This window comes from Sander lucioperca, chromosome 7 (assembly GCF_008315115.2).
Source record: "Sander lucioperca isolate FBNREF2018 chromosome 7, SLUC_FBN_1.2, whole genome shotgun sequence".
Classification (NCBI taxonomy): Eukaryota; Metazoa; Chordata; class Actinopteri; order Perciformes; family Percidae; genus Sander; species Sander lucioperca.
In genome coordinates this window covers 16,802,597-16,826,490 of record NC_050179.1, presented here as the reverse complement: position 1 = coordinate 16,826,490, position 23,894 = coordinate 16,802,597, and the positions used below count along the sequence as shown (strand labels likewise).

Genomic DNA, 23,894 nt, shown 5'->3' with positions numbered 1-23,894 from the left:
TATCATTCTTATTGGTAGATGAAGATTTGTGACCTACTAAATTCCCATTAAAGCTCCAGCACTCCTTCAACCTGAGCAGAGGTCTAATCAGCCAGAACAACTGAAATCACCTGTGGGTGTTCAGAGGCTTTAATTGAACACTAAATGCACAAAGTCACTGAGTAGTCCAAATAGAAAATGCAACATGTCTGACGCAGAATGGCAGCCACGTATGAATGTTTCGGTGCCAGGATTTGAATTATCGCACTTAATCTCTTTTAATGTATTACAATCTTGTGTAGTGTGGTGGTTCTGAAAAAAACAAACATGTGCCTGACTTCTTTGCTGGATCTGTTTGCGCAGTGATTGCACAACAACTCTTTACCATGCCGTGTTTGTTTTTCCATGTGACTGCACCTGGCAGATGCTGAATGTTTGCGTTTTTGCCATTCAGGATAGTGAACCATAGTGACTTCTGTGTACGGTGACGGTCATTCATATCCTCTATTGCACTGTCGCTGTAAGTGTGGCGACCCTGATGTGTAGATGTGAACAAACTGTTCAAATACTTGTATTGCACTTATGTTATAGTAAGGCAGAAAATATAACTTACTTTTAGTAAGTGGGGAGTTTTACTGTGGAGTTTTCTTATAAATAACCAATTAATTAAATTAGGACTGGACCCGAAAATTTGACTATTGGTTATTGGGTAGGCATTCAGTTAATAAATTTGGGATTTTTTTATACAGACCGACTTCTATAAAAACTGACTTCTTTTTGGATTTAATTGTATGTATTGCTAGGTAAATCTAGGTAAATGTGTATGTGTTTTTTTTAATCTTTCATCATTTTATCTTGGTTTTTGGTTGTATTGACCAGGCTTAGTAATTTATTTTTTTGCCATTTAAAAAAAACATCCCAATCTACCGTACAGTTGGATATAATAATGATATACTAATTAGAAACATATGCCCACACAGCCCGAGCAACACACTCACTCACTCACTCACTCACTCACTCACTCACTCACTCACTCACACACACACACACACACACACACACACACACACACACACACACTCAAATGTTTTTTTTTGTCCTCTCAGTGGCTGACATGCTTATGTCTTCGTCCATCCCTCTCCCCTCTATCTGGGATGTTTTGGACCGTGGGCCCATCCTGTTTCTCTGTTCTTTCCGCTGAGTCTCGATCAAAGCAGAGCTGGCCTGTGTATGACCAATGCAGGCCACATATGTATGCCTGCAGACCAACCCATACTTTCACATTCATGATTTCATCATGTTTGTCTAGAATCAAGATTTTAAGGAAGGAAGTTCTTTCTCACGCAGCCCACCTGGTGGTTAAACTGTTTTGTGTTATTTTGTTAGGACAGGTGTTTTTATGTAACAGCCAATAGAGCAGTGGTTCTCAACCTTTTTTGTGCCAGCGCCCCACTATCCATTATCCAGGTCCCTAACCACCCCCCATCAAATAAGATGTAGGTTTTCAAATCTAAATCTATAACCGAATTGTTCCAACGGAAAACAAGCTGGTACTTATCAAGGGGTAAAAGCAGAAGGATTTACTTCGAAAGTTTACAACCTTTGAAAGTTAGTGAGAGCCCTTTGTTGATGCTTAGAAGAGTATGGGTTTGCTATGGCCTTTCTTGCAAGTAAATAGCAGAAATGCAACCCCACATCGCGCTGCATTTTGAGGAGGTGTGATAATCCCGTACAGTAAACCGTTACATCACTGCCTCTATCGCTTCCACAAGAAAGTTTTAAAACACCAAACACAAGCCCTGAACTGCCCGGGAGTTTGTGAAACAGCTAAATGTTTGCCAAACAACAAAGCACAGTCGATGTCTCTCCCTCGTATCTTTTACTTTCTTTCTTTCTCCGTGAAATGAAACTGCCTTCAGGTGCAGTAGGAAACGTTGTGTTCTAAATAAGAGCTGACGAAAAACTGCTACTGTGAAATATAAAGTCTACTTGTGCTACGTTGGGGGGTTAAAGAACACAACAGGACGTCGCACCACCCTGCGGCGATTGCTTTTTTTTTTTTTTTTATCTGAACGCAGCTTCACGCTGAAGTACGGAGCTCATTTAAGATGATGCTCTGACGTCCCGTTTCCATGAAGGCAGCGCGGGGCTGCACCAAACAGAGCTGACAGAAGCACAGAAGTGAAGAAGAGTTATGATACACCGTCTCGTCCAGTTGCAGTGCCGTGAACTGGCAGGTTTTAATGTTGCAGACCACTGTTTTTTGCAAGTAGTTTAAAGTGTAAACATGTATTGTTATTGTGAATCTTTGGTTTCAACTAGCTTTCAAACAAACGCCCCCCTTTGCAAAATATTGCTTCCAGCGCCCCCCGTCATCTTCTGAACGCCGCCTGGGGGGGGGGGGGGGCGGCGGTACCGCCCCCGTTGAGAAACGCTGCAATACAGGATATTTTTCCTTCTAAAATGTGAATGGAGGCTAAACATAGTGACATACATAGAGTATTTACTGTTGGGGTCATTACGAGAAAATTACACTATTTTTTTACTTTTTTCAATGAATTCCACATGAACTTCTAAATAAAAGAAGCTGCAGCATTCATTACATTACTTTTGCATTTCCATAGGTATTATGTCAATGAAGAGGCTTAAGAGTGTAATGCAAGTAACAACCTATTTGTTCACTCAGTAAAGTAATGCCTTTTTGTTCAAATGCAGTAAGTAGTAATGCGATTATGACTCTACTTTCTGAAGAATTTCTGGACCTCCAACACTGCACTTGACAACTAAGACAATCATCACCCCTTCTTTGTAATACATAAAAATGTGGTTACAAGCCACCCACCGTCTAGATCCATTTGCTTTCTGCTGCTCAGTTCTGGATTTGTCTGATTAAGATTTCAATCCTCAGTCACTCATTGGTTCAATGCACCATTGGCTATCCGTGTGCGCGCACATTTGTGATGTGTGGATGCATCTGTTTTATGTGAGTTTTTGTTGTTTGTATTGCTTTACTGGCTGTTTAGCTGTGTGTGTGTGTGTGTGTGTGTGTGTGTTTTCAATTGACTGAGGTAGTCCACACATCCCCACGCTCCTTCTCTCTCACACACTCACAAACGTCTGCTTGTGTCCTAACATGACCTGCCCGCTGAGCCTGACAGCAGCATTCCTCCCCCTCTCTCTCTCTAGGATCTAGGAAGTTTTGGCCAGAGTTTGGTTTAGATTTTGCACCACAACACACATTTCCAGCAATTATTCATATCAGTTCACAGAGTACATGAGCGTGTTTTTTTTTTTTTTTTGTTTTTTTTGTGCAGATTTCCATCTCCTTTATCACGTTTAGCTTTTCTGTAGGGTATAGTGTAGGCTTTTTAAAAATGCAGCATGGAATATGTATAGTCATTAGTTTCTTGCAGATAGACACCAAAGGATGCGAGAACAAAAAGCTGCAGAAAGGACTCTATTCCCTTGGCAGTGTCTGGGAGCCTAGTCCAATAAAAAGATCTTTTATTTTCCCTTTCTTTTTAGCTCATGCTTTGATAGGGTCTGTAAAATGATATGAGTGCAGGGCCAAAGCAAACACACAGTGACTTGTTTTTAAAAAATTCATTTTGCAGGTCGAGCTTTTCACACACATGCAGTGGTACTCTACAGTGGCAGCGTCAGCACTTAAATCTGATGAACCCCAGAAAGCACATAAAGACCCTCAAGGGAAACAGGGCCCAAACAAGTATGGTGTTAGTGATAGCACTTATTCAAGGAGATACATCACTTTGACCAGATATTGTCACATATAAATGACAAATGATGTCTTTATCATGATTGCTGTGGTGTATCTTGGACCAGAATTTGTTAAGAATCTCAGACAAAGACAAAACAGATCAGACTTAATCCTGTGTGTGTTTTTGTAAATGTCTAATGTGTGTGTTTACAGAGAGGCCTACATCAAATAGGCTATGTATTATGTCCCTGTTTTTGTAATCTGGCAAAATAGTGCGAAGGCTATTAGTGTAACCTAGCATGCACAATTCATCACACAAGTAGGGCTGAAACGATTCCTCGAGTAACTCGAATAATTTGATTAGAAAAAATCCTCAAAGCAAAATTCTTTGCCTCGAAGCTTCGTTAAATCAATGTAATTAAGGTTGTACGGCTCACTGTGTTTCCGCACAGAGGATAATTACTAGCGCACACAACAGGTTGACGCTTCTGTGGACACAAGACGTTTATATACTGTCTATGCACGAGACTGACGGACCAGATTACAAATGAACGAAGACGAAAATAGCGAGGGTCTAAGAGAAGAGACAGGCGAGAGAAAACGACAGAAAGTTTGGCATCATTTTAAGCTGCAAACATGCTACTACATCATCTTTGTAGAAAAGATCTAGTCTATTCATCCATTCCACGGAGCGAACCCGACACAAGGTAGCTAACTAACGTCTGCTGCTCTCGTCCACCGCGCTGTTTTACACAACTAGCCTACAGCATGCTACTCTGCAAATAGCCATGTTTTACCAACAAGCTAAAACGAGAGCTGTCGGTTTGTAGTCTGTTTATTAGTTTGCTACTAATCTTTGGAAACTTAGCTGCTGCCGGAGACAAACCGGCTCCTCCCCCCAGCATGGCCACTTAATATGCACGTGAATGATGTCATCATGCCGGTGATGTCTGCATTCTTTATTCTTTCTCCTCACTCAGTATTAGGCTTCTGAAAAGGTGTCCCTCAGAACAGTGTAGTTGAATAGCCCTGCTGTAAGCTTTGTACAGTCACATTTACCTGGGCTTAGTGAACAGCTCTTTTGCATATCAAGTGATAAGAGCCAGAGGCAAGAAGGGGAAGGGGGTGAAAAATATTAACATTTGGGCCACCAAATATGTACTTGGAATTTGGCAATAAAATTTTTTGCTTTTTTCAAAAAAAAAACCTGTCTTTTATATATATATATATATACAAAAGACAGGTTTCCTTTTTTTTTTTTTTTTAGTACACAGCAATAATACATATTTACTATTGCTGTTTACTAAGTATTTCTTATCCGATTACTCGGTAGAATACTCGATTACTAAAATAATCGATAGCTGCAGCCCTACACACAAGCGCTCTTTTTTCTTTCTCTGGGGTGGTTTTCCTCTCCTCCCTATTTGCTCTCTTTTTTATCTTCCATGTACTTTTTAGCTGTGATTACACCTGTCTTTTAAAGGCCACCTGCCGCATCCAATCACTCCAGGTCACATTAACTGTCAGCCCATACTCTCGGGTGGAACCTTGGCCGCATTATCCGTTACATAGATGAAGAAAGGTTGTCGCACTTTCTGGTTGTGATTTTAAACCGCTCCACACAGATGTTTTTGCACTCTGGCTCCATCAGTGTCTCTTAATTTGTGCGCATGTTTTCCATTGCTTATTTTGTGTCTCTCTGCTGTATTTGTCCCATTGAGAGTATTATCACAATCCACATTATGAGGTGTCCTGGCTCACAGTTTTCTTATCAGATCTCAGTGTGTGGATATGTCATGTGAGTTGTGGCTGGCCACAATATGAATGCAAAAAGCATCGTACATTTGTTGGACATCTTTTATTGAGCTGTCAAGTGTCATAAATCTGGCCTTAGAGGCTTCATTATGGAAGCGGTTTAGTAATTCCCTCCACTGATTTCTTTACTTCTCCGCTAGGGTTGGGTACAGATAATGGATCGTTGAATTACTTACTACTAATTACGTTTTATTACTACTACATGCCAAATCAATCTTTTTGTTAGTTAGTTAGTAAAAAAATAACACATACTGTGAGTTCTCCCTTCAAAGCTGTGATTATTTTGTCATCCGACTATGCAGACTATACCTAGAACATATACTAATTTAAATATTAGGGCTGGGCATCGACAATGATTTCCCGATTTGATTCCGATTCATAAAGTCCCAGATTTGTTTTATTCTCGATTCAATTTTATTCCCGATTTTATTTTCAATTCAATATCGATTAGGTTACTTCTACTACTATTAGATATGCTAGTTTTCCTAACAACAATTACTTTAGATCATGGAAAATAGAAATTAGTATATTCTGTTTGATTTTGTTCTGTTTATAAGTCTGCTACTCGCTGTGTTCAATGCTCTGTGATGCTCTGCAGGAGGCCTGTTCCATACTGTCGTGCTGCAACACAAGTGTTTTCTCATGAATCCCATTTCTGAGAATAACATATGTTGTGTTTAAGACTTCATCGCTAAAATAAACTCCTTCCCTCTGTGATTATTTGGTAATCAATACATTTTGCAACCACTCGTCGAAAAAAACGAATGTGATCGCCTAAATTCTTTCGCTCACAGCTCGTCAGTCGTGTGTGTCAGTGTTTGAGTAAATCATGCTGTCCACTAAGTTAACTGGTACTAATCATGCTTTGCTCACTGTTGCATAATGCTTCAGAATGAACTTAAAATAAGATTCTTTCATTAAGAGATTAGTGAGAGGATTTAGGGCCTTGAAGGATAAGGGGTGAAACCCATGCCCCAGCTTTACTGACAAAAGAAATCCAGGTGTCTTTGTAGTTGAAGAGACAGGCTGTGTTAAAATTCTGAGAGTGCTGCAGACTGACCCCTCTGTCTCTGTCCACACATATTGACACTGAAGATTTACTGCATGCAGTGAGTAGTGCAGTGTGCTTCACACATTTCACTATTCACTTTGTTTGTCTAACTGCTCATGCATGTTTAATATGTGTAGTTCAGCTGCAGATGTTTCTGTATCCGCTTCCATCTCGGTCTATGCCAACTTAGTCCTGAACTTAGTGCAAATGTGCCAGCTGAAAGTCTGAACAGCCTATAAAACCCCTTTCATGTAGACGGAAGAGAAGGCAGACCCCATGAAACTATAAAATAACTAGTCTTTTACTGCACACCCTGTCTGTCGTAGCCTCTTATCTGGTGCCCTTCTCTCTATGTGCTATGATCTTACCCTGCACTGATGCAGACCAAATGGAGGATTGTAAGATGAAAGGAGCGACTGATGAGGAGGAGGGAAGAGAGAAAAAAGATGGGGAGAGGAAAGCCAGAAAGGGAGACTGTCTGTCTGAAAGGGATGTTTTGACCCGTTCATGATTGAAAACTGAGACCAGTTAAGCTGTGAATCGGACAAAAACTCATGCATGGTACCAGGTAGAGCTGTCAATCTTCCTCTATCATACCATTCAAATTTCATTTGTAATTTTTTTTAATATACGAATATTTAATGCTCATATGCAACCTGTTATAAATATGTACTACACTACTCAGGTTTATGCATTATCAATGCCACAATAAGCATGTGTTTGTTGTTACACGTTCTGTCCACTAGAGGGACTTCCAACATCAGCCTGGCCTTGAAGGGGACCTACGTCATGGCGGATTGCATTTCTGGCACGCTGCTCTCTGTTTACATTATTTTCCACCACGCACACAGCGACAAACACAAATCAACAGAGAACTCTGGAATGAAACCTTATCTAACAAGTGTATTAAAGCGGCTCTGTTGTAAAGGCTAACGTTGCTCGGTTAGCACAATGACATCATGTTAGAAAGCACAGCCAAAACGATTTGTTATAAACTAAGTAACAATAGTGTTAGCCACGATGCTAACGGCATTGATAACTAAGTCAAACGGTGCTGCCACTACTATTTAAGTGATTTAAAAGCAACCTGTTTCTTGCAGATTGTCACGTTACTGAGAATACAGCTGTTAGAAGGTAATATATGAAGTCGAAGCTCTGACAGCTGTAGTACAGCTAACATTAACTTTAGCTGTCTCCATGAAGCTCCCAGCTAAGCTCATATAACTCGCGACGCAGCTAGGAAACCAGAACGAGCTAACTAATGATAACATAAGCATTTTGGCTCGGTGGATGTCGATTTTAAAGTCATGTTAAAACTATTTCCCATCCATCTTCCGATTTCCAGCCGCAGCCTGTCACTCCCCCCTGTACTGACGTTACTCTGTACGTAACGTTAGCTCACAATGCCTTGTGTTTCTCACTCCCGTAACTTATTGTTCATCAGACGTAACATGAGAAGAGGGAGATTAGCTAACGTTAGCCAACCTATTTATTAAAAAAATCACATTTGAATAGTAATTTCAGCATTCGAATAGTATTGATTTTTTTACTATTCAAATTATATTCGACTTTCGGAATTCGTTCCAACAGCCCTAGTACCAGGTGCCACATAAGAAAGGAGACGGTTCCCTCTGCTAGCTCTAAAGGCTTAGGCAAATACAATGTGCCCTCAGTGGCTTTGGATGTCCCCCATCTTTGCTGTCACTGCCCTTTGCAAATATGTAAAAGCTGAAAAGAAACAAAAATAACGTAATAATAAAAGCTACAGAGGAGCAGCAAATCCACTGTCGAGTGAGCTCACAGTTTTTAGAGGACTCTCCCTGGCAGATAGCTGTAAACCAATGGCGTGTCAGTCTGAGAAATCAAACACATCTCAAGAGACAGCTATACTATACTATGCCTGCATCATTTACCGATGATGGACCTGAGTGCCGCCCATTGACATGAGCCTGAAGAGACACACACACACACACACACACACACACACACACACACACACACACACACACACACACCTCACTCCCTCCCCTTAGTTGAACCTCTGCCACCCCTTCCTGTCACCACGTGTGAGTTGCATCTGTTGGACCCTCCCAAGCAGCATTGTTCATGGTCAGTGTGGGAACTGGGTCACAGAACAGAGAGCTCGGCACAGGTCCCTCCTGTGCTGCCAGGACCTGTAAACACAGAACCAGTCCAGAACCAGAACAATACAGGGAGTGTATATAGGGATGGTGCACAGAGTGTCAATGAGTTGATAAAGAAGACAGCGAGAAAAAGGAGGGCCAAACAAGAAAAAGTGAGAGAATGATGTGAGGTAATAAAGAGGAAACTAGATATTTTAGCGCGTTTTGAACTCGTGTTGTACTGCAAATGTTGATGTTCTTACAGTTGTGTGCGTTTATGCCAGAGGCATCAGCTCCTCGATGTCTGTTTCGGTTAGCTTCGGTAAAGGTCTAGTGTTCTAGGAGAGCATCTCTTGATTTGTCATATCTTCACACAAAGCAGATGCTTGAACAATCTGTAAGGTTAACCTCAGATAATCAGGGTGTGATTTGTGCTGGAATCAAACTGCTGGCCCGAGTTACTCAGTTGTCCTATTTATCTCTCTGCTCATGTCTTTTCTAATGTGTAAGGGGTTTTTGAGATTCCTGTGATTCACAGTCCGAGGGGAGGGTAAAAGGGAGATGAAAAGATACAAACAAGATGTTTTATGAAAAATGTTTAGTGTAAGTGGGTTGTACGTAAGCAGTCAAGGATTTAGAGGTCTAGTGGTGGATCCTGTTTCAAAGGAGTAGTGGTCTGCTTTGTGTCCCTGTGGCATCATGGCCTGGAGATAAAGAGCCACAGATCAGGGAATCCATAGTTCCGAATATGTGCGTAGGTGTGTGTGTGTGTTTGCTACTCAGCATTTCGGAGCAGAGGAGGGTACCCCCCAGTGGTGTTTTCTTTTGTCTTTGTGGGCAGAGCCTAGAGTCGCTAGGCTGCGTGAGTAAAAGGGACCAGATGTTTTAGTTGCATTTCGGCGTGACTCACCATCGGCACAGGCCTGATGCAGCCCTGCTTCACCAGTCCCAGACCTACAGTGCTCATCATTCATCAGTTTCAGCTTCTACAGTATCCTCACAGGGACAGCAATTCTTACAGCAATAGTTAGTGCATTTACATGGACTTTAGGGTAATTATAACCGGGGTTTAGGTAATACTTGTTTCATGTAAACAACTCAATCAGGCTATTTGACACATAACCAGAACAAACCTGATTTCATTAACGGAGCTAGTCTTTCCAATGACTTCTGGCAAACTGCATTTTGGCAGAATTCTTTTGTATGCACACACACACACCACAAAAAAATGGAGTGAAATGGATGCAGAGTAGTGTGTTTGGAAAAAATCAGCACGCCTAGAAGTGGGGGAACAATAAAACTTGTTTTTCGTGGAAATGATAGAAAAACAGCTTGCATACACTGCATCTAAAGGTGTGTTGTAAAATTCCGACTACACATTTTTCTGGACATCAATGTGACTGTTGCCAGAGAAAGCACCAGCCAGATGGTTGAGATGGATGTTTCTTGATAGAGAGTCCTCTGAATGGTTTGTTTTGTTTCCTCTTTTACCAGCACTGACAAGTGTACAGGCAGCAGTAAAAGGGATTGTATCTGATGTGATGTCTCAATGAGTTAAAGACTTCAGTGTGCTACATGCTGGTGTAAGATGACAGATGTCTGTCATGGCAGATCTGAGACTTGAAGATTCTTGGCTGCTATGTGTCAGTCGAAGGTGCTGATTTCGGGACCCATTGAGTCCTCGCCAAGATATATTGTTCGGAGGTTTAGATGTACTGCTTGAAACGTCAGTCTTAGGTCATCTGGGCATGTTTCCAAATCATCTTCATTTGTTTTGCATAAGAGAAGGGCCAAAACTAAAAACAGAATAAGATGCATCACTTCAGTTGTGTCGAAAAATGAATGAATGAAATGAATTAATTTAGGAAACGTCTTGATTGTGATTATTATTATTATCGATTATAGATTGTGTCTCAATACTAGATTAAATGACTTGTTAAGATTGGTGTTTTGTGCAGTGTGATATTCTGTTAGTTGAGTTTAACAACCTGTGTACATCAACTTCTGTGGCATCATTGGATAATAATTGGATAATAATTGGAAACACGATAAAGTCATCAACCTAAATCATGACATTTACCAACGTAAAAATGCCTTCGTAAATTAGCCACGCCAAGTTTGGATTTGCGCTACAGAACAGAGAAAAACCTTCAATGGAATTGTCTTCCTTTTTTGTTTTTAAAGGGCCCGACTCTTAAGTACGGCTGCTACTTTTGTCAACAGTCCCCATTTGATTTAGTGGTTCTGGATCAGAATTCAACACAAGCTGATTTTGTCATAAAACCTCTCTGAGCTCTGTCTAAATCTGACTCCCAGTGTGCTGATGAGAGTTGTGGAGCAAAGGATGCAAGGGAGGGCTTGATTGGATGCAGGTGTTGAGCTCTGGTGTAGAAACAGTGTCAGGGTGTGGGTGGAGATGGGAAGCAGTGGGCCAGGCTACGAGGTCAGGGATCTTGCAAGATATGAATATTTATAATACGGATGTATTTCAAAGAATAACGTGTGGACAGGAGATAGATATATCAGTAATGTATGGTAATATCACTTGTCAGAAGTCTGAACCTATAACTGCAAATAAGTGAGAAAGTTCACAAATCATAGAGGAACAAAGCATGATGCTCTTTGACTTCTATTTCAACTTCTGACATTTTCTGGTTTGTATCACAAGCCCACTGTTGCCTATTCAATCATATTGTGAGCTGAGGCCCAGCTGAAATCGGAATTGTCCTCAGAGTTAATGCCTGCAGTGAGACGTATTTAGGCCAGTGTGATCATTTTCCCAGTCTTCACTAAACAAGGACTCAGCACACCGCTGTGTCTATGGGCATCATTACAGCCAAGTCGCAGCCAGGCCTTAGCCCCCCTCTGTCCACCCCCTCTACCCCACCTACCCACCCGTAGCTAGTGTTTCTGCTTGGACATCTGTCCACGGTTGGCAGTTGCAGATGTTGTTGGCGGCTGTTAAGCTGAGAGGAAGTTCCAGCCACTCCAAAGTCCAAATGTTTCTTTTTTCATTTCCTTGTTTTTTTTTTTTTTTTTTTTTCCTTCAGATCTGAAAGAAGAGGCGCACAGGAAAAAAAAAAGCAGAAAGACAGAGCACAGAAAATTGGATCGTATGGAGTTTTGTTTCTTCTAAAAGGAGTATCTTGTGTTATGGGGGATCCCAGTGTGCTTTGATTACAGTGAGGGTGAAGCAAAATCTTTAAAAACATACTCCGACACACACATGCACACTAAGCGGGTGACTCATAGTATCGTTCGATTCACAGCTGAGTTTAACTGAGACCTCCTGTGAGCCTGGGAATTGATACCAGCCTGCACCATGTATGTGCTTTGTGGAAGCAGATTTTCTGATTGATATTCTGAGACTGTTACCAAGGATAGAAGTTTAACTAGTTTCAAATTACGTGAAAAGGAGAAAAAGTACATTTTAAAATTCTCAGACAAGCATAAATGGGGGCTGGGTAACAAAGTCTTGTTTATCCAGTTATTACTTGACTTTTAGTCTTGAAATCATGAATGTTTTTTGCATTAAGCTGCTGTTGTTGTTGTTCACTTTTGTGTCTCTGGTCTCCCATTGCTGTGTCCTGGATCCATTACTGAAAGCATTACAGCATCAGCAAACGATTTCCCCCCCTTTTTTCTCAAGGCAATGGCAGCTAGCAAAGCCTGCAGAGGATTTAAGATGCGCTTTTCTCTCCAGTACTGTGCTGCAGTATCATGGCTCTTTAATCCTGCTTGTCTGCGCTGCTCTTTGGACCTTCAGCATGGGGGTAGCCAGCCAGCCAGCACTGATTATTTAAGGGTCCCAATCCCTAAAACTTTAGGGTCAACAGTAACCCAATCGTAAGTCAAATCTAATATATTGGGCTGCATTGTAAGTGAGTCATCGCAGCTCTTTAGGCAATCAAGGCAAGACTGTAAAGTTTTCCCAGTGTCGGGGGACTTGGCTGCTCCAAGAAAGCCCTCTCAAACATTTCTCACCTTTTTGTATAATGTATTAGTTTCTACTAACTAGGGCTGGGACGGGATGGATTTTTTCTTACCATGGTTGAAAAGCAAGAAATTGCCGCAGTAGAGCGGTATACCGCAACCCCCTTACGAGAGTAGCATAAGTTAGAGCGAGAATGGCAGGGTGCCTTAAAGCGTAACTCTCGCCAAAATGCAACCTAGGGTCTTTTTTGTAAATGTACCCGAGTCAAACTTTTGCTTAAAAGCATATTTAGGACGGAATCGCCACTTTTAAGAGTTACCGTATTTTCGTTTTTCGGTCAAATGGCCTTTTGAATGGGAGTGCTAGGGGCACTTTTATGCTAGCCTCAAAATAGTTATTTTTAAAACACTAAGAAGGTTCGACACAACATGAAACTTTGCTCGAAGTATCACCAGGGGCTCTACACCTTAACGAAAGCATTGACAACATTGTTTGTGTACCCAGAGTTTACTAAAAAAGGTTTTGAACAACTCACCGTAGGTCTTGTTTCCGGCCGCTACCACCTCGGGAGTCAAAACGAGTCGATATCCGCATGCGAATGAACGGACTCCATATGAGGCTTTTTCAACTACGAGGTCAATATTGTTTTTCAATAACGACAAAACAAGAAATAATCCGTGCATTTATATGGAACTAAACTTTAGGAGCTTTCCATTTTTACTCTCCTCCCTGTTATGTTGCATTCGGAAATCGATTGTTTTTGACTGATAAAATGGCTGCGGCCGGAAACAACAAGAGCTACAGTGAGTTGCTCAAAACCTTTCTTTTTAGTAAACTCTGGGTACACAAACAATGTTGTCAATGCTTTCGTTAAGGTGTAGAGACCCTGGTGATAAACAAAATTTACATACACTACTGACCTCAGATCAGCTAATATTCTTAATCTTGGTCGCGTAGATCTCAGAAATTTTATACATTGTTCGTCTGCTATTTCATTACTAAATTAACTTCTGAGACTTTTTTATGCGAGAAAAACTATGTAGAGCTCAAATATGGGCCGTTTTACGAAAATTGATGGCTAATTGCAAATTTGGTACGACTGTTACGCACTTGAGAAGCTCTGGATCTACAGCGGCAGAGAGGACGTACTGTGCATTCTCCGCTAAATGTTCCTGCGATGACAGGGTGAGTTGTGATTCCTTGGAGGTTTTTTATGTCCCAATAACGTTACAACAACACTAGTTGTAATAAAAGTGTTGCATGGGCACAGAGGGTGTGTGTGTGTGTGTGTGTGTGTGTGTTTCGCTCAACCAATCAGCTCGCAGCTCATCTAAATATTCATAAGCATACCATATAAGGCAGAAAACCAGTCATTTCAATCAGGCCTATTTTACAGGGAAGCATTAGGGCCCAGTAGAACAGCACCCGGGCCACTTTCAGCCCAACCAATGTTACATACCCTATTCGGAGACCTTAAGGAACAGTGTGAAATACCCTATATAACCATTCTATCACCCCTTTAAACCTTACAACATGTTGCAGCCTGAGTGCAGCCCGTCCAGCAGCTGAGCAGACAGAGAGCAGAGAGGGCGACTCTGCAGCTCGCTAACTTGTTGCTCTCTCTACCAATATAAGCCGCTCTGTTTTAGGCTACCAAACGTGCACGCAGGCTGAAATTCAACCGTGCCGTTTTATCGGGATAAAGCTATAAACAGAAGGAAACTCTGTTAGCTGCTAGACTAATGTGCAATGGTAAACACTGCAGCTGTAACGTTAATGTGTCTATCTCAACTGAGAACGGAGAAATGACATACAAGACACAAGACATTGCACAGGTAGTCTCGCATATATATAGGCATAGTAGTCAACACAAATGGAATGTTATTATGTGTCATGGAACACTGCGCTCCCCAACTTGCGAAAGGTCGGATTTGCTCCATCTTTTGATGATAAGTTTTGTTTAGAAAACCTTGAATCCATGTAAGACACAATGTCATCAGACACAATCCATGTGTCATTAGACACAACGTGCACACATATGTGCAGGCCAATGTTTTTTTGCGGTGATGACGGTGACGAGCTCAGGCGGTAAACGTCCCAGCCCTACTACTAACAATTTTAGTTGTTGTTCAAGCAGAATAACTTTCTACCTCATAAAACCTTTCCTTGAAATCATTTTGTGATTATTTTTGTTTTTGCATCATTGCCAAACAACTTAATGATGATTATGTCCTATTAGCTGAATGAGGAGTAATTATCATCATCACAGAATCACGTAATGGTGCTCAACAGAGTTTTACATGAAATGAAATTATAGACAACAAATCAGAAATGCATGCTATAGGGAACAAAATATTATACTACAAGACAAATGTATTCTCTGAGTACACTTTCCCGGCAACTTCCGTGAAGTGGATGTACGTCTCTTGAGCATAAATTTCTCTTTTGCATGTTTTCGACTGAGTCATACTTTGAAGCCAAGTTTGACAGTATTACACCCAAATAGTGGGGAGGAGTTGCTCTGACAAAGCGAGTCGTGGGACAGGATGTGGACCCGAGAAGTTCCTGTGTAATCGCTGCAGAGATCTCACACACCGTTCCAACTCTGTAAATGCTTTTGTGAGCCTCTGTCTGCTGCTCCTCACAGCTGAGAATGCTAACTGCTCTCAAAAGGAGGCTGTGAATCTAATTGAGTGAGACAAGTGTTTACAATCTCATGTATCAAACATAGAATCTCTTGATCTGCGGCAATTATACACTTTCAGTACAGACACACGATCATGCCTGGCTTTACATACACACACATACGTTCACATACAAACGACTGCAGACAGATGCACACTTGGCAGAAGCTGCATTTGATTCCTATTAAGAGAACAGTGTGAGGAAGTGTAGGGGATAAGGATGGATCTATATAGATGTCTGCCATGAAGAAACACTTGACAGCTGTTAATACATTTGGGTTCTCACTGTTCTCAATCAGCTGACTGATTTAACATTTTTGATATGGATTTAGTCTCTGTGGGATGACTACTTCAAGCATGTATATGCACAGGAAGTTCAACCATTTTCAATTTGGGAAAATGCTCATTCACTGGTACCGAGCGACAGTTAGACAGAGCCAATCTAGCTATTTCTGCCTGCTCCCAGTCTTTATGCGAAGCTAAGCTAACTTGCTGCTAGCTCCAGTTATATATTTAATGCCCAGACATAAGAGGGGTATCGATCTTCTGCTAACTATCTGCAAGAAAACAAATACGCATATTTCCCGACATCTCAAACTATTCCTTTAACTGGATCATTACTGTTTACACCAACCCTCCAGGCTAATGCTCAAATTGATCAGGAATGTTTTATGGGTCCAAAAACACTTCAGCTTCGTTTGACCCAGCTCTAACAGTCTTCTGCTATAACAACAGTCTAGCTCACTCAGCCTCGATCCATGTCGGTGCTCGAAGTGTCCTGGTTGTCTGATCGGGTGAGTCAGGCAGACTTCTTACTCTAATAACTTCCATCGGGCCGTCTCGGCCTGGCATATTATGGTGATGAGGCGGCAGATTTTGTGGTGAAACTGGCAGAGTCTGTTAGATGACGAGGCAAGTCGGCGGGTTGAGGGGGGGTTAACTGAACCTTTGGGTCCCGTCACTAACTCAGAACTTCAAAGCAAAGGCTGGACTTGGGGTTGGGATGCAGTGTGGGACTCCGGGATTGGAAGGGTTAGGGGGCAACAAACATCATCTGTAATTGAGGTTTGTGAGGTTTTGGTTTTTCTGCAGGCTTGCATATTCTCCCTTAAATTTTTTGTGTCTGCTGAGCATGTCCCAGCCAGTCCCAGTACCAAGTGCAGCAGGAAGAGGACTGAGCTGGAGACAGAAACCTCACATAACATCGCAGAGAAAGCACACAAAGACAACATACATATGAAACCTGCAAGACAGGAAACACTGAAAGTGGCCTCTGTTCAGTCCAAGGCCATGACACTGGGAAAAATATAAATGAGATCATGCTGTAGAAATGCCTTTTATTTCAAACCAGTAACCCCCCAACTTTCTTGTTGGAAAGCTCTCACACTGGAGGGTAGTAGTGTCGTATCTGACCCCTGTCTGTTTAAAATGAACATGCACTAAGCTGATTGAATGTTTCCCTCCCTTCGTTCTGTGTCTGTGTTGACAGGATGATTGTATGTTAATTTGTATGTCTGTTGTCACATGGGAATTATGCTATCCAAATTAACAGCAGTATGCCGTGTGTGTGTGTAACCCTAACACACACATACACACACACACACACACATGCTGTCTTTTTATGCGTTTGTGGTCACAGTCTATCTATAGGAATGGCCTCAACAAACTATAGGAATACCCAACAGCACTCCAGCTGCGCTGCTCTGTAATTAGTGCGTCAAAACCACAGAGCTCTAATATCGCCTGGCTGACTTTCAACGCTGTGGGAGCTTAGGATCCCCCTGCGATGTCTCACTCTCCATTCTCTGCCAATTTCCCTTATTTCTTTGTCTAAATATGGCTTAAATTAAATGAAGCCGAATAAAAAAATGAATCGTAACTAGCGTATCATGTTATGGAGCCTAGGAAAACAAAACTTGGGAAAAAATATAATTGAATTGAATGGACCATAAAGTTCCTCTCCAACTCAACGTATAAACAGAGCACGGGATGAGAAGCAGTGAGAACAGCAGGACTGAAATGTTTGTTTACGTCACTCAGATTTCGCCGCCTGACTCTTTCCTTGCCACAATGTTATTTGGTGCGTTTGTGTGACACCATGCTCGTACACGCTGATTGTAATGAATAAAAGAACATATACACATCAGATAGGACATAAATGAGGCTTGCTGCCGTTTGTTTTTATTTGTTTCTTGTTCCAATGGTTTGTGCTGTAGATCATTGCAGAGCCAGCCTGATTGTTGCTTTTTAAACTCAGCTGGATGAAGCTGATGAGGGGAGTTTCATTCGGGATCTGTTGCACTTTTACGTGGAAGTGTGATGAAGATTGATTGACTGATGATCATTTTGCGAATGGATTGAAAACATCAGTCATGGTTGACTAATTTTTTGTCCTCTCCGGCCTTGTCTGTCCTAGGTTTTGCGTGGGGCTCAGCTCATAGCAGTGGCATCAGCTGATGGCGGAGCCACAGCAGTTGAGGGCTCCCCCCTCCCCCCTGACATCCAAGTGCAGTACGTCCAACTAGCCCCCGTCACAGATCACACAGCTGCCGTACAGGTAAAACCACACACACGCACGCACGCACGCACGCACACACACACACACACACACACACACACACACACACACACACACACACACACACACACACACAAATTCTTCCAGGCTCTCATACACGTATACACAGACACAGATGATTTGTAACTGGGTAGCATTCCAAGAGCTGCAAGTATGCATCTATTGTGTGAGGTGAAACAGACCCTTGTACTAATGTAAATCACTCCCAATACACAATATCTGTTCCCCACCTCTTTCCTCCATCTGAAGTAAATATTGTAGATCAGGAATCAGTCCTTCAGCGATGCTATTAATTATGCTGAGTACTCAGTGCTCGGCCAGAAGATACAAATCCCAGGATTTTGCTTATTTTAGTACTCTGATGTGTAGAAGTAACAGAGATTAACTAAAACAGTGTTTCCTCTATCTTGATTTTGTGGCCCACCACGGCAAAATTTCTGCCGCCACGGTATCAGAAATAGAGCAGACGCACAACAGGGTTTTTGCTATGTACATGTAGCAGTGGCGCTCCTTCAGCTGTTCTGTCTTTCAATCTGGCTTTAGAAAAAATCATAGTACTGCCACCGCCACTATGAAAGTTCTTAACGATATAATTAGTGCTTTAGATGATCGTAAATCATGTGCTGCGTTATTTATTGATTTAACAAAAGCCTTTGATACAGTCAATCATGTTATCTTATTATCACGGTTGGCTTGCATTGGCCTCTCTGATGCTGCTATTGGTTGGGTCAGTAGCTATTTAAATAACAGATGTCAACATGTTCTTCTAAATGACTACATGTCTGAGAAACTTACTGTTAACTCTGGTGTGCCACAGGGTTCTATTTTGGGGCCCTTGCTTTTTACAATATATATTAATAACCTCAGTGAAAATGTTATGAATGCCAATATACACATGTATGCTGATGATACCATTATCTACTGTTCTGCAAAATCACCTGCTAAGAGCTTTTTGTAGACTTTTAAAGCTACAAAAAGCATTTGAAAATATTCAGCTCAATTTACATGCATTAAAGCTAGTTCTTAATGATAAGAAAACTAAATATATGTTTTTTAACAGAACCCGTAAGCATGGACCTTTCCTGCCTCATCTCCACACATTACAGGGCAGGCCAATAGAACTAGTTCCCTCATACAAATACCTGGGATTTATATTGGAGAAAGACATGTCTTTTAAATTGCATATTGAGCAGTTAGTCACTAAATTGAAATTAAAGTTGGGCTTTTACTTCAGAAATAGTTCCTGCTTCACACAGAATGTCAAGGAAAAAGTTGGTTGAATCTACCTTCTTGCCAATTTTAGATTATGGAGATGTGATTTACAGACACTCCACAATGTCCCTGTTGAAATCTTTGGATTCTGTGTATCATTCAGCACTGAGATTTATAACCCATGCCAAGTACTCTACCCATCACTGTGTATTGTATGAAATGGTAGGTTGGCCCTCACTCAACACAAGAAGGCTCAAACATTGGTTGACCTTTGTGTACAAATCAATAACGGGACATACTCCTTCATATTTAACTACACTCTTAACATCTAGTAGATCGGAACATAATCTAAGATCAAGTAGATACATACTGTATGATGTTCCACAAACTAAAACAGAGTTTGGAAAAACTGCTTTTTGTTACAGTGCTCCAACTTCATGGAATGAGTTACAAAATCAGCTAAAATTGCAGGTTTTAATTTCACATACTGAATTCAAGTCTACATCAAATATATGAACATGTTTGCGCTTGTTTTTAAAATGTGATTTTCTGTTTTTATTTTCTTATTTATTATTGCTGTCCATCCCTGTCTGTCTGTTATTTATTGTATGTTAAAGGGTATTTTTATGTGCTGCCTTCTTGGCCAGGGCTCACTTGTAAAAGAGATTTTAATCTCAATGGGATTTTTCCCTGGTAAAATAAAGGTTAAATAAATAAAAATAAAAATATGAAAAGTCATAAAGTCGTAATTACACGACTCTGCAGAGCCGTGTGCTCTACTGAACTCAAGCGAACTGTCATCCGCTCTCTCTCCCCTTTAGGGTGAGCAACTGGAACAGTGACAGGACGTCATCACTCGCGAAGTCATGGCAACCAAATAAACAGGGCGAGTACTGCTTGTCACTCAATCTTAGGCAAACAGCGACGAAAGCCGTGACATGAAATCCGCACTCACGTGGGTCCCGTGAAATATGACAGCTACAGTTTATTGGAAAATACCATTGTGGTCACTGAATTTGATGAATTTACTGTTTATCAGAAGCTAACGTTAGCGAACGCTGCGGTCCCTCTGCCTCTGACTCGCTGCTGCAGGAGACGCTTCCTCCGAAACGCTGTATTAACGTTACTGTTTTAAAACCGTTTTCCAGGTTAGTGGGGGTGCATACCGCTCAAAGCCAACATGAAAAACGTAACCAGTGATGTTCACTCAGCGTTTTGTTTTGTTGTTAAACTGTGTGTAAAATGAGCGGTGACGTTAAATCACCGGTTTCAGGTAACGGCACCCTACGGTACCGTCTATTTGCTGGATGGTTTCAAGGTAACGGTCGGTAGCTAACATTAGCAGATAAGCCCGTTGACAGCGACGTTATTGTTCATATTTTGGCACAGTGTTTCTGACTGTAGTAGTGGTCATAGTGACTGAAAGTGTGATGAGATGCTAAAAAGAAACTACACGCTGTTTTCAGGTAACGTTACTTTTTGACGTTCAACACCCAGAATGTATTTTCACTTTATTGCCAGTTCTGAAACTGTGACTTTTTTTTTGTCACAGCTGAAAATGCATGCTCTTTTAAAGGAGTGGCCAATTGTTTTGTTTTTGTTTTTATTGTTTTTTGACTTAATAATTTAGCTCCAGCCCCCTGAAAATTAAAACAGAGTTCATCTTTTGTATCCTTCATTATATATTTTCCCAATTCTAGGAGTCCATACATGTCTTCTTCTCTTGTGTAATATTTCTATTCTTCTTTCTTTTCCTTCTCGTGATAATTTGGGAGCTGACTGAGCTGCCAAAGTTTCTGGTTGTTGGGGCTGACACCTGCCCTCTTTTGTGCTATTATGGTTTGATCAGCTTCATAATGAGGCAGAATAAATCCTGTAATATTTCACTCATAATTACTGTAATGTTGAAATGGAAACATGAGTGATGATTTTTTATTGCAATTTAGCTAAACTACTTGCAGGTACAATGGGTCTCCTTTTCTCTTGTCATAATTTTGCTCAGCTTTCAGTCATTATGACGGTTGTTTGGACAAACAGTAATTTAACATAATAAAGGGGAGTGGATGGAGTGTTACAAGGAGAAGAGTAGTAATTGGTAGATATGCCTAAAATACCTTGATGATTGTGCTTTTTGAGCAACAACCATATGTGGAATCGGGATGGTGCACAGGCACCCGGCATAGTGGCCTTTGAAGTGGTCATTTTGACTATGCGAGGAATATAAAAGAACCACACTTTTCCGTTGTTCTCTCTGCTTTTTATTTTTCCCAAATATGTTGAATATCACATTTTCTCCCTACTGCTTCTTTCCCTCAAGTCCCATGCTAAAACAGTGCCCTCTAGTCCTGCTGTGAGTCTTTGTTGTGTTGTTTCAGTATAAACAGAGAGAACTTCAAAGGATTTATGGCTGTGTAAAATACCAATCCTATCCTGATATGGATCTCCCTACAGACACCCACGCACCAGGTTTTGGAATTTTCAAGTTAACTTTGCTCTTGTTGTCTTGTCTGTAGTTGTCTAGGTAATTGGTTCCTTGCCCCCCTGTGAGCATAAAAGTGATTAGGCATCCTATATTGATGAATTGTTGATATATGGTTGAAGATGATAGACTGATAGACTCCAGCAAGCATACAAAATCATTGCCACGTGCACTGTATTCCAAGGTCTGTACTCCATGTTGCTTAGCGCAGCGAGCAATCAAACTGTTTACTCAAGTGATTCGTTTGAATGGATTTTTTTAGATCTAAAAAGAGCTAATTTTTTCTTAATGTTTGATTGTACACAGATCTTGACAGAAATCAACAAAGGACACAGAGATCTGGTCATCAGCGTTCTGTGTGGTCGAGTTTGGGTTCAGTAAGAGCGCAGGGACATGCTCAAGGACCGAATCAAACAGCTTGTTAACAATGTGGTGTTTTTTATTCATCAAATGATATTCAAACCCGTCAAAAGCAGATTTTCATTAGACTTCAGTGCCATAATATCGTACGTGCCAAGAAAATAGGTTGGTGCAATACAAGTAGACTTTTTCCTTTTTAATTTTCCATTTCTTTTAAGCATGCCTTGAAGGACTTTACAGAGTAAGAACCTACCTAGTCTATATCCTGAGGCCGGATATCTGTTGCCTTGGGCTGTCTTTGTGTTGACATTTTAAACTCCGGTCGATTTATGAGGACTATGGTTAACCTTTTCTCAGATCTGTGCAGGGTAAATCCAGACAGCTAGCTAGACTATCTGTCCAATCTGAGTTTTCTGTCGCAGGACTAAAACAACTTTTAAACGTACACATGTTCCACCAAAGCTAGTTCCTTCCGAGGCTATTTTGCAGCGGCTCCGCGGCTTTTCCGGTGCTTAGCACCGCCCAAGACGATTTTGATTGGTTTAAAGAAATGCCAATAAACCACAGCACGTTTTCCTCCCATCCCCGAATGCTATGTGGAGTAGCCAGACCCTCCTCCAGCGCGCTTTGGAGGAGGGTCTGGCAAAGCGAGACTAGAACCTACCAAACTCTATCCAACCAATAATCAATCATAGGACAAAATATGTAATGCAATACAATTAACACACAAGGAAGGAAATAAGGACACAGAATAGCATTGACCAATTGCAACTACAAAAAAAGTTCAACTTTATTGTAAGACACATTGCAAAGAACCACTGAGTAAAGTAGCCCATGTGGGAGCATAGATACTTGGCTTGGCCAGTCTGGTACAGAGTGGGTTATTATCACAGTTGGGTTTTGATGTCCTAACGTGTAAACATCGCTGGCTTTCAGTTCAAAGTTCAGAGGAAGGTTAGCGCTGTTCTTTTCCCCTTTTTCTGAAAAGTGTTGAATTGAGAAAATTGCTCTCATCTGTTTCCAGACATATGGTAGCATTTATGCAAGTTCTTGAAAAATTACTAAGGCTTTTGTATTCATTTATCTCTGTATTTCCCCTCTCTTATTATTAAATAGTTTCCATTACCCAAACTAGATGAATTAGGGACGGCTGGATAGCTCACCTGGTAGAGCAGGTGCCAACATATAGAGGTTTACTCCTCGATGCAGCGGCCGCGGGTTTCGACTCCGACCTGCGGCCCTTTGCTGCATGTCATTCCCCCTCTCTTTCCCCTTTCATGTCTATATCTGTCCGATGAAAATAAAGGCCTAAAATGCCCAGAAAAATATCTTTAAACTAGATGAATTAGGAAGCAACACACTGTGATTTTTTTTTTGCATTCCAAGGGGCATTTCTGCAAGTTGGTAATAATCTGTGGCTAAATGTGGCACAACATGGTTTACCTCCTGCTCGGGTCTAAAGTTGGTACTACAGAGCACCAACAGTATCGTTTAACCACACTTCTTACAAACATGCCAGAATAGTTTCTAAAGCATACAATTCAAAGCAATGGATCCATTATCTTTGAGCATTTCCAAATGGAGAACAAGGCCTGTAGTGAGACAGTTCAATATGTCCAATGTTTCAAATGCTCAGTGAAAAAAAACATGGATCCATATGAGTTTTACTTGGCCTCTATAAGGCCAGTGGTAACAGTGTGTCAGCCTCATGTGTTGTTGCACTGTGTGTGCTGCTGTGGTGCAGCTGTGCTCCATTCAGTGCTGTTGTCTAGTGACAGGCATGTTGGGCTGGAGTGCGGATTACATGCTGCAGGTGTGTTTGAGGGAACCTTTGGCGTGCATTCGAGGAAGGAGTGAGTCACTCTTCATGGTCATCATCCAGGACTGAGTCATGAACCTCTCATCTTTTGAGGGTTTTTTTTATCCACACAATACCTCGCTCTGTCTGACACCGACCATAG

At 41.3% G+C, this 23,894-nt stretch overlaps 1 protein-coding gene across 3 annotated transcripts in view; it reads left to right on the top strand.

The window, feature by feature from the left end:
- LOC116062235 (BTG3 associated nuclear protein) overlaps window positions 1-23,894 on the top strand; it is a 54,189-nt gene that overhangs the window by 28,845 nt on the left and 1,450 nt on the right. For all 3 annotated transcript variants that reach the window (XM_031316903.2, XM_031316884.2, XM_031316893.2), the window contains one exon: window positions 17,721-17,861. In XM_031316903.2, the coding sequence (XP_031172763.1) occupies window positions 17,721-17,861 (141 nt within the window). The remainder of the gene's footprint in view (window positions 1-17,720; window positions 17,862-23,894) is intronic.